This window comes from Macrobrachium nipponense, chromosome 3, assembly GCF_015104395.2.
Source record: "Macrobrachium nipponense isolate FS-2020 chromosome 3, ASM1510439v2, whole genome shotgun sequence".
In the NCBI taxonomy this organism is placed as follows: Eukaryota; Metazoa; Arthropoda; class Malacostraca; order Decapoda; family Palaemonidae; genus Macrobrachium; species Macrobrachium nipponense.
Window position 1 is genome coordinate 79,682,791 of NC_087202.1, and position 18,789 is coordinate 79,701,579.

The 18,789-nt window shown below is 38.8% G+C and overlaps 1 protein-coding gene across 14 annotated transcripts in view; it reads left to right on the top strand.

The window, feature by feature from the left end:
• Positions 1–18,789, top strand: part of LOC135221837 (homeobox protein homothorax-like) — a 652,109-nt gene that overhangs the window by 617,430 nt on the left and 15,890 nt on the right. For 12 of the 14 annotated variants that reach the window (XM_064259739.1, XM_064259738.1, XM_064259742.1 and 9 more), the window contains one exon: positions 17,000–17,067. In XM_064259739.1, coding sequence (XP_064115809.1) covers positions 17,000–17,067 — 68 coding nt within the window. Of the gene's footprint in view, positions 1–16,999; positions 17,068–17,866; positions 17,926–18,789 lie in introns of all 14 variants that reach the window. The other 2 variants (XM_064259741.1, XM_064259740.1) reach the window with 2 other exon arrangements.

Sequence of the window (18,789 nt, forward strand, 5' to 3'; positions counted from 1 at the left end):
AAACAGGCGCAGCACAATCCTTGAAGTTTCCCAAACACATCTTTGGCCCGGCCACAATTTAAATATTTAATGAAGCTATCACGGTGATTTTAGCCTGTTATCCGTTAATAAACGCACCTCATTATTTGATGTTATCCCTTTGCAATCTCGTTAGTGCTTAATAATTCTCTCCGATTCATTTTTTTTTTTTTTTTTATTTATTGACTGTCGTGAAATTGGTGCGTTTTTATATGCATTTTCCATTAACAGTGTGAATGCTTCGAGCCTGCAGTGGGCCCCCTCTCTGTTGTATATATATTGCGCTCCGAACATTTCTGCTTAATTTCGCTTGATTTCATTTTGTGAATGTTTTTAGTCTTTTCTTGGATATTTTATCCTCGGCTGATCTCTCTCTCTCTCTCTCTCTCTCTCTCTCTCTCTCTCTCTCTCTCTCTGCTACCTTTCCCATTTTCGGTTTTATCTTCTCCCTTCTCTCTCGCTCCTTTTTTTTTTATGTCCCTTCTCTCATTTCTAACCTATCCCTCTTTTTTCCCATTTTTGCTGGTGCTCCTCCTTTCCCCAGTTTCCAATACCGGTATAGATAAAATAGTGTATACGCTGTGCTGTGTGGAGAGAGAGAGAGAGAGAGAGAGAGAGAGAGAGAGAGAGAGAGAGAGAGATAGTAAAAAAAAAGTTAAATTCCGGACTTTGGCATTGTGTAGTTTATAGGGATAGTTTGTAGTGAATGGGTTTGAACTGTCAGTGTTAATGTCGGCATTATTGGCTGCGTCCGTAATCATCGGGTGAGTTACGCTTACAACCCACTGCATGATTTACATTATGACGATTCTCCCATTCATAAAACAGAGGAGAAAAAAAATGTGTATGGTGAATTTTTGTCTCATTTTTTTTCGATTGTTCTTTCTAGATTATTTTGTTTTTCCGGCTGCGTTTTGATGATTGAGGGTTGAAAGTGCATAGTTATATTTTTTATTCCTGTTTATAATGGGAATGTTGAACCTTTTCCCATGTCTATGCGTTGTTCTGTTTATTGATGATGTGAATTTATATGTTTTCGTTTTTATTTTTTCAGGTTTGCTGATTTTGAGTAATTTTGCATGTATTCTGTTTGCGATCCTGGGCTCCTTTTAATACTGAAGGTGCAGAACCCAATTAGGTATTTACTTGGGAATTTTAAGCCTCATTCTAATTGGAAATAAGAAGTTTTTTTTCGTTCGTAAAAACGGCTTTCTCTCTCTCTCTCTCTCTCTCTCTCTCTGTTCATAGCATCTTTTATAGTGCATCGTCATTTGGTTTTAAGCTATAAAAGACGTGTTTTCTGTTTTTCTAATTTTTTTTATGAACATGACATATTTAAAAAACTGAAATTTTACAGTTAGTAGAATAATTAGCTGGACGATATGGAGTCCATTTTTATAGCAGTGATTATGTAAAAGGCCTTTGGCAGCAGGTACTTTTGAAAAGAGGGCAAAAGTATGGGAAGTGAAGATTGGACCCTTTTCATAATAAATTGAGAAAAATAAATTGACGGGAAATCTTGACAGATTTGAAGGATAACGAAGACTCTGTCTATTTAAGATATTAAATAAAATAAGGAGGTGATCTAAGGTGTTCGATAACTTATATTGCAAATGTATGTCTTGTTTATTTTATACATGTATTAGGGTATATAAATTTTTCGTTTATGGATTGAATTTTGTTTTTATCATTTCTTTTGCCCAATTTTCTTCGAGTTATTTTTGCCAAGGTATGCAAGATTAATAAAATGATTTCTTTGGGGAAGAATCAGTAACTTCTGCAGATACAGAAAAATAGGCTTACTTACGAAGACACATAATAAGTAACGTAAAGATACAGAAAAATAGGCAACTTATGAAGAAGCATAATAAGTAACGTAAATAAACGCTCCTATGTATGTGCGTATCTTCATGTCTGTATTTGTTTCTCTCCCTTTTCTCCACTTACACAAACATACACAGCCACAATTTTCCTGTCCCTCCATTCTCCTTTTCTCTCCCTCCATCCCCCCTCCTTCTCCTCCCCCCCCCCCCCCCCCTCCTCCATCCTTTTCCCCCTGGTCCGTGTCCAATATATTCATGAGTCTGAGAACGAGAATAGTGCAGCGCGGATTCGATTAATCTTGTCGTATCATTAAACCCGTGACAGTTTGGAGGGGGCCACGGGCCGCCGGCCTAAATTTTAGTATTATGAAAACTCGCTGTTCAATGGGGATTTTGACACTACTTTACGTTCTATGCCTTTTTTTAAGGGGAAAGGGCCAGGAAAGAACTTTTTTTTCCTTTTTCCTTTTTTTTGTGTCAGAACCAATCTTTGTGTCTGTTCGTACGTATGTGTGTGTGTATGTATGTGTGTGTGTGTGATCCGTGTTATAGAGGGTTGGTTAATTATTGGTGTAAAGGGTTCTTCGATAATGCTTGCCTGCACTATTTTTTATTAGTTTATTTTGAGGGGTTGTTGGGTTGTTGGAATATACGCCAGTAAAAATGCTCTCCGAATATCGAACTTTATCCTGGATGCATGCTAAACTTTTTTAAAACCTTGTAATAAAAATCTGTTGTTGTGCGAGAATTGACAATATGGTTCGCTGCTCTGTGCCTCTGTAACACAGGGGACTAATGGAGGCAAGAAATATTTCATTACGGACGCGAGAGAGAGAGAGAGGGAAAAAAATGTTTTTCGATATAATGGAACGCAGTTTATATATATATAAATTTTTGGATGTTCTCCTGTTCAATTACAAAAGTCAAAAAGTAAATGGAAATAAATAACTTTATCCTCACTCATATTTTTATGTGGCAGAAAAAAATAGGGATCTCTCAAGTTTATGGTTTTCATTTACGGGTCCCCAGTAATATTTGAACATTCGAAATACCAGGAGCTTTTTTTTTATTTTTTTTTTTATTCCAGGTGGGTTCGCTTCGCGCAGCGGACTTCTCTGTAGCGGTCTTTTTTTCCGTTTCTGACGTTTTTGTCCATTTTACTTTTTCACCGGTTAACGACTAACGTGTGTGTGTATACATATACTTATACTTATGCATATACATACATGAATAAAGGCATAAGCCACGAAGGGAAGTGGAGTAGCTGCCTCCTTCCTTCGTGGCTTTTACATTTATTTATGCATTTATCACGTTCCAAACTTTCGTGATTCAGTTATGCATGCATATATATATATATAATATATATATAATATATATATATATATATATATATATATATCTATATATATTTATATATATTATATGTATATATGTAACAGCTTACCATCATTCTCTTTTCCTTTCCCAAGAACAAAGCTTTCATTATTAAGTTTTTTTTTTTCGCTCTCGCTCAATCCTTAAATTGACCAGGGACCTTTTATTTGTTTCATGAATGAAGCTGTAATAGTATTACTACCACGGTCGAAATGTACGGTTTGTAATTATCAGTTGCATAGTACATCCAAAGGGAGTGTACTATATATTACTAGAACGATAGAGGACCCGTTTTCTCATATCATAGGATACTAATCTCCAAACTCACCCCCTTCTCCCTCTCTCTCTATCTCTCTCGATGAAATGCCGCCTTCCCTTCCCCAATCACCCTCGCCACCACCCCTCCACCTTCCCTCCCTCCCCCCCTCCCCACGCGAGGAGGGAGGGAGGGATGGCTGGTCCCTGTTTCATTACGGTAAAAGCGGCCTTAATGAGCTGGTGCGTAAATTATACACCTAATTCACAAGAGATGGAGAAATGCGGGTATTCCGATGCGAAGGGTTGTTGATGTTGGTGTTTGTATTGGGAGGACGCCTTCCTCCTCCTTGTCTCTCCTGTGGCAGGAGGACCTGTTTGTTAGTTAACGTTGATGGTGGTGATGAGAATCGTCGTTATTACTGATCATCTTCATCATCATTTAAAAGCTTTTATTTAATTCCTCGTATTGAGAATCAGAATCGTCTGGTTTATTTGATTCGTCAGTCGGTGTTCTGTTATCTTCATATTCATCATTTAAAGCTTTTATTTAATTCCTCGTATTGAGATTCGGAAACGTCTGGTTTATTTAATTCGTCAATCGGTAGTCTGTTATCTTCACACGTCTTTTTACTTTGTGATGCTAATGTAAGAATCGGTTAGAATCAGAACTGTCTTTTGTGTTTACATCAAAATTAGAGTTTTCATGTTGCTAGTTCAGTTTTCACAGTGTGGTTATCTTCAGCAATTCGCTGGACAAATTACTATGTTGGTTTTCAGGCCTGAATACAACACAAAACGTCTCTTTTCAGATTGTTTAGTTTTTTAGCAATAACAATTAGCTATGTTTGACTGAATGTCATATTTTCCCACTTGTATTATTCTACAAATTTTGAGACGTGTTCTGGCTTATTTGAATCGTACCACAATTTGCCTCTACTTTGCCGTCGTTTCGTCCTCGCTTCCAAACTTCCAATTTAGTGTGGGTGTCTACTAATGTGTTTACTTACTTCTGCCTTGTAGTTTCGTCTGTCTTTTCGTCTTTTGACATTTTACCTTGATGCAGTCGTCGGTGCTTATGCGCCTCTCCTCGAAGCATTTCCTTCTTGGTGACGACCAACTCCTAATTGACGATTTGTGCGACCTGAAATATCATATTCCCGCCAGTATTTTTTTTTTTCGTTTATTTTCTTTTATACGTCTCTTGGATTTTCTCTCTCCCCGTGGGCGTGTTTCTTTTGACTCCCCTCTTCCCCTGCTCTCTCGGTGGCAGCAGTAGGGTCTGTCAGGCGTAAGCCTCTTACAGCAGTTGTCCGGGGATTTGCTGGCCGGCTGACCGCTGCCCCGAAACTTGATAGCGGTGGCAAAATGTAGTAGTACTGGCCATGCGCAGAATATCCTGGAATAAAAAGAAATGGTGGTTCTTGGAAAAAAAAAAGATAAGAAATTACTTTCGATCTGATTTATATTAATGGTACAGGAAGGTGGCATTCAAATTTTAAAATAGGGATATTGAAAATTAGGAAGAAATATATTTCTGTTGTCATTACTTTTAGGGGAAAATTTAAGGCGCATTTAGATTTTAAACAGATTAGTATCGAGGTTTTTAAGGGATTATCTAAAAAAAATCCCCATTCAAGAACTAGTTACACAGGTATGTAATGTTGTTGCGTATTGGTAAAGGACTGTTATTCACATATCAGCATATGAAGGCTGATCATGAAAATATTGCTATTGTACGACAACATTATTTTATTCCTATAAAGTCTCTATAGGAAAACCAGTCATTGGATCTCTCAGGTTTTCCTGCCTTGTTTTCCTTGAAGTTAGGACTGTCCTTACTGCTTAACAGGGGTGTAAAGTTCCGTAAGTAGGTACTGTTCATTTATGATGGATATATGAAAAAGATAAGGTCCATGATGTTTCTTATAAAGATATGGAAGCGACGAAGGAAGGTCGAAGGGTGGTTCCTAGTGTAAATTTGAGCGAGTATTTTATTAAAGGATACTTGTATTTGGAAGATGTTGCAATGGGTGAAAACAGATTGTTATACATATTTATTTTGTAATCGTGGTTTCATATGGTGCTCCTGGGGAAATATGACTCAGATTGTTCCAGAAATATTTTTGTGTAGAATGTGGAAGCTGGCAGATGAATTTGAGGCGCCCAGAGGTTGTTAGCTAGCCGTTTTGGAAAGTGGGCGTGAGGGAAGGGTTGTGAACGGCGAGGCCTTTTTGCTGGCGTGAATCGTCTCCTCCGGGATGCCCTTGCAAGCCTCGGCATTGTATCTCTAATTACATATTATTAAATGTTGTTTTTCACAGCGAACAAAAGCCACATTGAAAGCGTGTAATTACCGCCGGCCAGATTTCCAAGATTTATCTGTAGAGGAACAATAGGTGGTGGTGGCCTCGTCCGAAGAGGTGGGCCGGTGAGTGAGTGCCCTTGGGGGCCAAGCCGCTGCCTGGCTCACTCATACGGACACTCGGACTTAAGCACACCGGCATTTATAACTCTTCAGGGTTTTGACAGCGCCTTACATAACATTCCGAGCTTATTTGGTCTCTCTCCGCTTGGCTGAGTCCCGGTGCCAGTGTTTACCTTCGGAATTAATATCTATCGCCAGCTTATCAGCCTTGCGCTGCTGCTGCTGCCGCGATGGTCGTCTTACCATTGGGCCTCTCCCCCCCTCCCCCCTTCCCCCCTTGCAAGAGCCTAATACTTTTAGAACGTCACTATTAGCGGGTATTGAACATGGAGGTACTGGCTTTTGAAAAAAAAAAAACGGATTCTCTCTCTCTCTCTCTCTTCTCTCTTCTCTCTCTCTCTCTCTCTGACTCTGAGTTTATCTTCCAGATTACCCTGCTCAGCCGTCTTGGACTATCTCTCTCCAGCATCGGGTACCATGCGATAGCCTCTCTAGATATAAATAAAGGTTTGCGTTTTTCCCACAGGTTTTTTTTTTTTAGTTTATTTAATTTATTTTTTTTTTAGCCCGGTTTTGGATTTGAAATTATTTTTAATAATCTGGATTTGAATCAGTTATCTTGTGTAACTTCGCAAACTGGAGAAGTGGAGGATATTTTTTTTTAGACCTCTTTAGCACGGTTATTTTTTTTTATTTAGAATTATTTTTAATATCTGGATTTGAATCAGTCATCTTGTGTAACTTCGCAAATTGGAAGAGTGTTTTTTTAGATCCCTTCAGCCCGATTTTTTTTTGAAATTATTTTTGATATCCGGATTTGGATCAGTCATTTTATACTCTTCGCAAATAGAAGTAGAGAACGATTGCTTATTCGCTGTCGATCCCTCCTTACTGTGTCGTCGTCTTCAGTGAAATGAATCTCGTTTAATATTCCGGCAACTTGTGGTATGTTGATGGGTAATGTGTATTCAATATAATCCCCTTAACCCCCTTTTTATAGTCTGCTCGTCTCCCCTAGCCCCCTTTCACATGAGGGTGACGGTTCAACATGACACTTCACACCCAACATTAACACATGAATGACATCTGTTCGGAGTGGTGTCGAATTCGGGCAGCACGTGTGCGAGTTACCCCTTCGTAGGCGAAGGGAAAAAACGGCCATGAAAGAAAATGGGGTTTGTGCTCCAATTGTCCAAAGAAAGCAAAGCTTAGTATTGTATAGATGCGGTCACTACACAGGGAAAATGCGATTATGACAGTTTCAGGGGCAGGGCTATAATAGTGCTGATGAAGGGAAAAAAACGTGGAAAGGGTGGGGGCCGGGGGGGGGGGGGGACATGGTATTTCGAGGCAGTTTTTTCATGGGATATAACGTTTATTTGAAAGTTTCACTGTTCATGTCTTGTCTCAACGATGCAGATTTGTCAGTTCGTCCAACATCATCATCTCTTATTACGTAACCCCAGATTGGCTTGACACCCCCCACAGTAACTGGCCCCCGCCCTCCCCCCACCAGAGCTTCTACAATAAATTTAGTTGATAGTAAGCGAACAAGGTAAAAATTCTCAGATTTGGTTGAGAGAGAGAGAGAGAGAGAGAGAGAGAGAGAGAGAGAGAGAGAGAGAGAAATAACCCACACCCTTCATAGCTTCTACAATATAAATTCAGTTGAAAGTAAGCGAGCAGGATAAAGATTTGCCAGATTTGGGTGAGAGAGTGAGAGAGAGCATCATTGTTCTGTAAGTAAAAGCCGTTTTCTTTAAGAAAGGAAAAAAAAATACTCTTTAAAACAGACAACAAGTATTGAGCGTGGTAATGAGCTGGCTGTAACTTTATCTAGGGGGTCGCTGCCTGTAGTAGCCGGAGGAGCAACGCCCCCCGAATAAAATCTAGTTCTCCTACTTGGGCCACCGAAAGAAAAAGAAATTGAAACATAATAGCACTTTTATCCAGGTTTTTCCCTCTCGATAATTGATAGCCTCCAAAGGGAGGAAAAACTGACAGTAAGGGGAGACGTTTCCCCATAGGCGGTACAAGGAGTTTCTATTCTGCGTCCCACCCCTCCCACCTCCCCCTCCCCCTCCTCCCCCCGGTTTCCTTCTTCTGCAGAAAAATTAGAAAAGGAAAAAGAAGCAAGGTAAGAAGGAAAATGTTAGAAGGGGGGGAGGAGGAGGAAGAGGTAGAGGAGGAGGGAGAGGTAGAGGATGCGTCCCCCCACTTCCCCCTCCCCCCGGTTTCTTCTTGCAGAATAGAAAGGAAAAAGAAGTAAGGTAAGAAGGAAAATGTTAGAGGAAGAGAAGAAGAAGGGCGAGGAGAGGTGAGGAGGAGGAGGAGGGGAGGAGGAGGAGGAGGAGGATGGACTGGTGAGAAAGAAAAAAAAAAAAAGACCCCCCTCGACTCTTAACAATTACTTCGTATAAAAGGGACACCGCTCTAGGTGGCACTTTTGAACTTCATTTCCCAGATGGATCTCTCTCTCTCTCTCTCTCTCTCTCTCTCTCTCTCTCTCTCTCTCTCAAATCTGAGAATTTTTGCCCTGTTCGCTTATTCTTAACTGAATCTATATTGTAGAAGCTATGGAGGTAGAGAGAGAAACTTAATACACCGTCCAAAAAAAAAATCTTTAGCGTAACATTTTCTGGGCTTTGCTAAAGATTATTTTATCTTTTGAAAGAAAATGTAAACAGTCGTCGGCGATTTCGAAGTATGCGACGACAATGATTTGGAATTAATATTAAACTCCCTCTTCCCTCCCCTCTTCGTTTTTTTTCTAAAAGTTAAGACGCTTTCGGGCCCCCCACCAGAGACCAATCGCTATCACACAGATGGACAGCGGCAATGGAAAGACAGAAGCGGATAAAAAGGAGAAAAGGAGGAGGAGAAGAAGAAGAAGAAGATAAAAAGGAAGAGAATGAGAAGAAGAAAGAGAAGAAGATAGAAAGGAAGAATGGCTGAAGCAGTTGGCAAGGCAGAAGCGGATAAAAAGCACAAAAGGAGGAGGAGAAGAAGAAGAAGAAGAAAAGGAGAAGAAGAAGTAGAAGAAGATAGAAAGGAAAAATGGCTGAAGCAGTTGGCAAGGCAGAAGCGGATATAAAGCAGAATAGGAGGAGGAGAAAAAGAAGAAGAAAAGGAGAAGAAGAAGAAGAAGAAGAGGAGGAAGATAGAAAGGAAGAATGGCTGGAGCAGTTGGCGTAGAGTAGAGTTGGTTCCAATTTACTGGCGGTGCTCAGACGGGGCGTCCACATACATCACCCAGCTTATCATGGATGCCAGCTACCTCCTCATCTGCAAGAACTCAAAAAGCTCGCCGTTTTTCCCCTCTCTCTCTCTCTCTCTCTCTCTCTCTCTCTCTCTCTCTCTCTCGATGTGGTAAACATTCCTTGAGCATTTCAGTAATTCCACCTTTTTTTTTTTCAAGATGAGAAAAATATACGTTTTCTGGAAGATACAAGTGAAGAAAATAAACTCGAGAAGATAAAGAGGAAGAGAATAAACGTTTTTTTAGAAAGTAAAAATGAACAGAATAAACGTTTTTGTAAACATTGTTAAAAGATAAAAATGAAGAGAATAAGCGTTTTTTTTTTCAAACATTTAGAAGATAAAAATGAAGAGAACGTTTTTAGAAGACAAGAGTGAAAGAATAAACTTTTTAGAAGACAAGAGTGAAATGAATAAACGTTTTAGAAGAAAAGAATGAAGAGAGTAAACGTTTTTTAGAAGGCAAGAATGAAGAGAATAAACGTTTTTAGAAGATAACAATGAAGACAATAAAAGTTTTATTAGAAGACAAGATTGAAGAGAATAAACGTGTTTTAGGAAACATTTTTAGAAGATAAAAACGAAGAACATAAACTCCAGAAGACAAAAACGAAGCAAATACAAATCTGGAAGATAATAAAAACGTGAACTGGTCACTTCTTAACGTTAACGAGTAATTCATCGGCGGCGTTTTCGTAGTTTAAGAAAACAATGTCAAGCATCACCGAAGGAACACCGTCCATGCATCCTCTTCATCATCAGGTCTGCTTTCTCAGTTTTTCTCCTTTCCCAAACATCTATTATATTTATGATGTTTGCACTAGTGTGTCATCTGCTGACGGTTCGCCCTGTTCTCTTGATGTCTTGTTTTGTCTAGACCAGCGCCAGCTGACAGCCACGCTGGGAAAAAATGAAGGAAGCGAAAGAAGGAGAAGAAGGAAAGGAACAGAAGAGAAGGGTGAAAAATAGTTAGCTGGACAAAGACGTTTTCGCTTAGATTAATAGGACAAGCGTACGCCTTACCTCCCTCCCCCACCCCCCACCCCCCACTCCCACCACCTCACTCTCTTTGGAACAAACATTACCCTCCCCCCCACACCCTTCTTCCCTCCCCCCCACACCCTTCTTCCCTCCCCCTTCTCATAACCCCAACTTCTTCTCTGTGCTTGTTGTACTCAAATGGTTTTCTTGACTCTCTCTTGATCGTCTCTGTTGCTGTCCTTCTGTACAAATTTATTGTAAAATTGGTTCGTTTGGGAGTTTTGAAATGTATGCTTGATGAAAATGACAAGCTAAAATTTGGAACCAAGTCACTTAGCCGTTTTTTAACCATACTTTGAGGCTTTTGAACACACGATATCGCGCTGAAGAACTTCAATATTGTTATTTTGTTATTGTAAAACGGGTCGTTTGGGGTTTTTTGATTTGTACGTTTGAAAATGGCAAGCTAAAATTTGGAACCAAGTTACTTTGCTGTTTTTTTTTAACCATACTTGAGGCTTTTTTTTTTTTTCTTTGCCATACTTTGAGGCTATTGAATACAAGATATCTCGCTGAGGAACCTCATATTTTGATGAGACATTGAGGGTACCGGCCAGCTCATTAGATGCTTCGAAATAATTTGGTAAAAATGCCTCCTGTCGTTGAAGGAGCTAAAAACAAAGATCGATGTTGAAACCAGTTTACATGTAAAAGGGGTCCTCGGACCAGAATAGTCTACGGACATCGTATGCCGTAATTCATGTAACTAATCCGTTTCCCCTCCCCCCCTTATTTTTCTTTAGATCCGCTATTTTCTAATATTATTGCTCATAAACATTTTATTAATAGCGCGTTTGTTGAGGATGAAATAAATCCGAACGGTACCGGGTAGTCAATAAATTGAGAGAGAGAGAGAGAGAGAGAGAGAGAGAGAGAGAGAGAGAGAGAGAGAGGTATTTCTCTAGCGAGGCCATATTTCAGCTGAGGACTAATAAAGGAATCAATGTGCAGCGGGCGGAGGTAATAACAGTTTATCCGGGGCCTATCGGAGAACCTGTCTCCTCCTCCTCCTCCTCCTCCTCCTTTCCCCACTCTCCCTCCATTAGCGCCCCCCTCCCCTCCCCTCCCCCCTCCATCCCGGCGTCTCCCTTAAAATCCACTATCTGCAGCTACCCATCATTTTCTTCGCTTTTGGTCGATTCTGTAGTGTCCCTCGTTCGAAATTGTCACAAACGGCAATTTCTACTTTTCTTTTGTTCGATATAAAAATAAGACATGAAAAGAAGCTTCACAATATCGGTATTGCTAATTCCAAACTCTAATTGAAGGTCGGTTCAAAACTCAAATTGAAGGTCAATTCAAAACTCAAAGTGAATGTCAATTCAAAACTCAAATCGAAGGTCAATTTAAAACTCAAATTGAAGGTCAATTCAAAACTCAAATTGAGGGTCAATTCAAAACTCAAATTGTAGATTATTTAAAAACTCAAATTGAAACCTTTAAGGACCTAATAATAGCTTTTTCGGTACTCTTGAGTTATTCAGAATTGACGCAATCGTGGTTGTTGTCAGTTTTAAAACTCAAGTGGAAGGTCAATTCAAAACTCAAACTGAAGCCGCTAAAGACCTAACATAACTTTTCCACCTCTTCAAATGTTTTCAGAAGACGCAATATAAGGTCACAGAGTGTGTGCTTTGGATGTAGCAGACACAACCTTAAGAGATATTTTGTTTTTCCTTTCGTCCCTCCTAAAGAGGTCTCTCTCTCTCTCTCTCTCTCTCTCTCTCTCTCTCTCTCTCTCTCTCTCTCGTCGTGTGCGTTGTCTGCCTACGGAGAGTTAGTTAGTCCCTTCCCATATCATTACGTTGAATAGACCACCTGAGCCCGGCAAATTCGTCTTCCTCTGTAGCCGAGTAAATATTGGCCCCTTTGACGGAAAGCGAGAGGCAACGATATCCGAATTTTTTTTACCTATTTATTTATTTTTTTTACCGTTGGAAAATTGGGTAATGCTATACTTGCTAGGTGGAATTTTTATATATTATATATATATATATATATATATATATATATATATATATATCTATTATATTTTTCATTTAATTGCATTACAGCAACTTATCTTATATAAAGACATATTCTTGCTGTTACTGGATTTTTTTTTATTTTTTTACGATATTCGAACTACTACTTTTTTTCACCATTGGAAAATTGGGTAATGCTATGCTTGATTGGTGGCATTTTATATATATATATATTCATTTAATTGCATCAGCAATTATATATATATATATATATATATATATATATATATATATATATATATATATATATATCATATTAAAATCAATGTTATATATATATATATATATATATATATATATATACATATATATATATATATATATATATATATTATATATATATATTCATTTAATTGCATTTCAGCAATTTTATATATATATATATATATATACTATATATTCAAAATGCAATTTTATATATATATATATATATATATATATATATATATACATATATATATATATATATATATATATATATATATACTACATATATATATATATATATATATATATATATATATATATATGCGCAGTATTTCGTTGTGACCGATTTTTTTTGGAGGTAGTAAAATAGTTTTGAATATACCCTTTAATTTGCATATGATCTAAGCCCTTCCTGTATTGCACCCCATCGTTGACCTTCGTTAGATGAAAATGTAGCGTTTTCACCCAGTAAACCTCTGTGAGACATTTCAAAATTGGTAGTAACAACGTTTCAGCTAAGCCAGAAGGATTCTAATATCGTTAAAAATTGTAGTATCTTTCAGTGATATCAAAAGCTCATACTGAAAGATTTTAGAGTTCCGAAAATGTTCTTAGCCGATTCATTCTCAATTTTTTATTTTATTTTATTTTTTTTGCACCTATTTCCATTGACTAATTCTTCTCCAATGTTTCCCCGTCTCCTTTTCCTGTCCTTTTTTCCTTGACTTTTTAATTCTTCTCCAATTTTTTTTTTCCATCTTTTCCTGTCCATTTTTCCCATCTCTTTCAATTTTTCCCACTTTTCTGTTGTAAATTAAGATCTCCGCGTTTTCTACTTTATATTCCATTTTCTGTTAGTTAAATTCTCATTTTTCAACGTTTCTCTCTCTCTCTCTCTCTCTCTCTCTCTCTCTCTCTCTCTCTCTCTCTCTGAGTGTAAGTCGTTAGCCGCGGCTGAGATTTCCTCCTCTCTTGGGGCAACCGCTGTCGATAATTCCAGTCATTCCCAGATGGAACACCCTGATTCCCACCAACACTCGTCCTATCCCGTCGTCATCCCCTCCTCCTACCTCACCCCTCCAAGATTCCTGATTCCAGACTACCTTCAAGATGGAACGGGGTGATTTGTGCTATCGAAGTCAAGAGGTCAGCTTGATCTGAGGAGATTTTTTACACTTTTTTTTTCTTTAGTTTTTATTTTCTTTGTCCTTTTTTCTTTAATAACAGTGTTTTTTTTTTTTGTTTTTTTTTTTTTTTTTTTAGTTTTCTTTCAGTCCTCATGTTTTATTTTTCTTTCTTTTTTCCTTCTCTCTGTCATTTCCTTATAAGATTCCAGCATTAAAGAGTCATCGCTCGATCCCGTTTTCACTCCTTGGCGACACTCGAGGGACAGGAGGAATTCAGGCAGCGATGGGAATCCGGGATTGGCTGTAATCTTGGTTCTCGCATCCCCCGATACCCATGGATTTATTTCTCCTTATCCGAGGATTTTGGAGTCGGGTGGGGGTGGGGGGTGGGTGTGGGTTTGGTTATTCAAATGACAAAAATAAAAGTTCCGAAGCGAATTCTCTCTAACTTCGTGATTGTTGCGGGGATGATTTTCGACGCGTAATTGTGGTTGTAAACATTCGCCGAAATTTAGGGTTTTTGTAGAGAAAGTGGGATTGTTCACTTCGACTAAATGTTGCTTCAGTTTTAGGAAGGTTTTTTCAAGGTCAGTTTTTTATACCTGGTTTAGATTTGTGTTATTTTATTGAAGGTTTTTGTAAAGAAAGAGGGATTGTTCAGTTCAACTAATGGTACTGCATGTTTAGAATTTTTTTTATTGAAATATATTTTGTAATATTTTTTTACCTCGTATTTTGAAAAAAATGGATCATTAGTATCTGAAAGGAGACATTGTCTGAGCATCATTTGATTAGGTTTTTGTAAAGAAAGTGGGATTGTTCAGTTCAATTAATGTTACTACATTTTTAGAAATGTTTTTTTAGGTCAGTTTCTTTGTACCTGGTTGGGATTTGTGTTATTTTATTGAAATATATTTTATGTAATATCTTTTCCCCCGTTTTTTGAAAAATGGAACACTGGTATCTGAAAGTACACACTGTATATATAAGCATTATTTTTAGTGTTCTTTTTTCTGAGCTGTCAACCAGACATGAAATAATAGCCATTTAGTGAGGTCGTGCTAAGGTAGCAGAAATCAGTCGACATCAATTCTACCGGTGTTACAGACAGCTAAATGAGTAATTTTTCCACAAGTTATTCATGCTTGCGGACTACTTTACAATGTTATTGAATGTTAAATGTTATATAATGTAACATATTTCAGTTTCATTTCTTAGTTACCGCCCCCCCCCCCCCTTTTGGGAGGGGCGGGTGTCTAGATGTGAATATATTTTGGGAAATATGATATTTAACTGACAGTTCATCATCGTCTATCGAGTTTTCAAAATTTTTAGGGCATATTCTTCGCGTTCCTTACACTTCCAACGATTGGAACCTTCGTCGTATCGTGCTCTTACTCCAAACCATATCCTCCTGCAGCACTCCACCCCCCCCCCCCCCACACTCACCCCCTCTCCCTCTCCCCCATGCATCAAGGCCAGCCTTTCCAGTTTTTCTTCATGCCTGGGGGGGCCGTCCTTACCCCCCCCCCCCCCCTCCCCCACCCCCACTGAAAGACCTCCAGAACGTCCAGTAACTGAAGTGGAAAATTAAGTCCAAGGCAGCGTGCGCGTGTTTACGGTTAAGTTGGTTTGGGCTGTGAACCTCGACGCTGCTGGAAGACCCTGAGAGCTGTCTCTACGAGAGAGAGAGAGAGAGAGAGAGAGAGAGAGATTGGATGGGATCGAGATCCTTTCTGGGATGGGGGAATTGGGAGAGGGGGAGGAGGGTTGCGATGGCTGGGTCAAGGCTCCTTTCTGGGATGGGGGAGGGGGGGCGGCGACGGCTGGGTCAAGGCAAAATGTCATATACCCTCCCATCCCTCCTTACCTTAATTCTCCCTCTCTCTCTCTCTCTCTTCCTTTAAGATTGCCACACGGGAGACGTGGCAGCTTTTGATTTTGTGCCGGAATTACTGCTATCTTTAGGGATCTTGGATGCTCTCTCTCTCTCTCTCTCTCTCTCTCTCTCTCTCTCTCTCTCTCTCTCTCATTCCAGAAAGTTTTTCAGTCTCTCCTTGATGCTTTTCTTCTCTTATTTTTTCTACTCGTCCCTTCTTATTTTAGTCTCGCATTTCTCCTCAGTAGAGTAAAAATATTGAGGTCACATAAACTAGAAGGAAACGTTCAGTGATGAAATCTCTCTCTCTCTCTCTCTCTCTCTCTCTGTGAGTCGGATTTTGGATTCCGAGCCCATTCCCGACGGAAGAGACACCCCGTTCCAGAAACTCGCTGTTCAGATCCTCACGGATTTTACCGTTCGGTATTTATGCAGTTTGTTTTCCCCGACGCGAAGTACTACTACAGTATTCCTGCGATTGGGAGATTACTGCGACATTCTTGTTCTAAAGTCGTGCTTTTTTTTTTTTCGTTCTCTCTACAAATCGGTGTCAGTGATCGTGGTGGTTGTGTGACGCCAGTTAGCTTACAAGCAATCAGCCTTCCTCACAGCACTTGAATATATAATGTGTAGAAAAGGTCAAACATGTCTTCCGACTGGCTAAAAAATTTCAATTATATATTATTATATAATAAATATGATATTTATATATATTTTATTATATATATATATATATATTTATATATATATATATTTATATTATATTATATATCTATATATATATATATATATATAATATATATATATATATATATATATATATATATATAATATATCGAGATTTGTACTTTGCAAAGATACTTCATAAACACCCGTAGTATTTGTTGGTAAGCTACTTGAATCACTCTTCTTGTTTTTGTTGGGACAATTTTAGATTATGTATACTTAAAAAAATTATTATTGGCAAGGAATTTGTGCTCATATAGTTAGATTACTTATACTTTAATTTTAATTAATGGCAAAGAGTTTTTGCACATATGGTATGTATTAAATGTATGATTTTGATAAAAATCGTCTGTTACCGATCTTGATTTTTGAAAAAAAATTAATATGAAAACTACTGAGATCGTGCATGTGTTTAATATCAATCATATGAAACATGTCAAAAGAAGTAGAGCTGTGGAGATAGGTATTTAAATGTTGCACTAATTTTACGTAATATTGCATACACAGGTGACTCTCTTGGTTTATATATTTGAAATATGATTTAAACTGCTTTTTCTTCAAACGCTTCTAGTGGTTTGTTGTAGCTGTATACACCCCTTTACATTTTTTTATTATCTTTGATTAGGTCTCCTGGTATCAGCTACGCTATCAAAGAAAAAGGAGTCAGATGGTTTTTTTTTACAGGTAGAGTAGCTTATTAAACACCACAGTTCCACAGAGGCAGAAGAAGACGCTGACTGACGAACGTCGCCTACTATTTTTATCTCCCCTGAGTGTCTTTGAATTTTTTTTTGTACGTGTGTAGTAGCTATAAGTATTATTATGACTACCCCCCACAGGTTTATCAATGCCCGCCGGAGGATAGTGCAGCCCCTCATAGATCAGTCAAACCGAGCGGGTGCCAGTGGTAAGTCGTTCTAAAACACAGCTCACGCCCAAAAATATCAAAAACCCTCTCGCAGTCACACGCCGATTGCGCGCCCACTCCAAGAAGGCTGAACTTATAATCATCGTGTGTCACACCCGATACTTAATCGTGTGACATTTTTTTTTTTTCCAAAGCGATCGGCCTTCCTTCGTGGGCGCTCGGCATGAGGTTGCGGGTGGTGGCACACACCACTCCACTTTCTTGACACGGACACCCACACACACACAAATCACCCATGCCCCTATTTTATTTCTCCACACGCGTGCACTCTCTCATCCCATTTGCTTTTTTACGCTTGCGTCACGTGCCCGGCCTAATTGTGATGATTGTGATGGTTGTCGTCATCATCATCATCATCATCATCTACCTTTGTCGGAGGGATTGCTTGAGGCTTCTAAACAGTTAAGGATCTAAGTAATTGATTTTAATTACTCAATCCACCTCCGACTGGATGACCTTCCTTTGAGAGTTCGCTCTGTCCAAAGTAAGTGTCTCCAGTATTTTCTAATGAAGGAGGAAGATAAATATTACAAGTACTTGTCCTCTCCTTTCTGATATTACAGTAATAATAGTATTATGAATAAGCCTCAAGTTTTGCCTACGAGCCCGTGTCTCCCAACCCCAAGAATCCTGTCACTTCCTTCCTTCTTCCTTCCTTCCTTCCTAGAAACAACCCCCCTTTCTGGGCCGCGGCGGGGTGAGGTGTTTCGGCACTTGCTTTTAAATCACACGGCTTGACGTCCTAACCCTCTTTTTTTCTTTCTCTCTCCTCCCCAAGGTTCATCAATGCGCGCCGTCGTATAGTGCAGCCTATGATAGATCAAAGTAACCGCGCTGGTAAGTCAGTGAGGCCATATGCAAAATATGCCCATGAGTTGCAAACTGACTTGTCAGTCATGCAGAAATTAGAAGAGAGATTTAACAGATGCCGGCTGAGTCGTTTTATTTGTTGTTGCTGTACTGACTGGCAAGATCCGTAATCTTTATTTACTATTATTGTAGTGTTGTGATGATTTATACATTTTTTTTTTTATCTGTTGATGCATCCATCCATCCATACATATGCTTGGCAAGGAGATCGGGGCGCTGATCAGACTGCTCAAGGGCTTGTCAAACTCATTGCGCAGCCTTGTTAAAAGCCCCTGGTTCCTCTGCTCATAAGCAAAGTTAAAAAAAAAAAGTTAAAATGATCAGCACGTATCATGTAGTAGCTCGGCCTTCTTTGGAGAGAAATGTCATTGTAGAGACTATATTGAATTTGCCGTAGAAAACATCGTAAATACAGTACTGTAATACTTTTAACCTGTTTGTTTGTAATGAGTAGATAACGAATTTTGAATTAACATTATACTTTAGTCGCCCTTTTAAGTTAAGAGGGGGGGACTAGTAAAGTTTTGAGTGGATTGCTATAGTTGATCGAGAACGGTTAGCGGCGACCAGATGATATCTTCTTACAAGTTGGAGTGACGGACCAACGAGATTTTTTTTTTATTTTTTTTAATTTTTTCCTGAAAAAGAAAAGGGAAAAACAAAACTCTTAGCTTTGACCTCTATTAACTTGCTTGGCTCGCTGCATGCTGCATGATTTGTATTAACCAAATTTTGATTCTAATCTGCTTAACCAAATTTGATTGTAATCTGCTGGAAGGTTGGAATAAAGTATGTTTAAAGGAATTAGCATTGTTTTAGAGAAACTTTGTA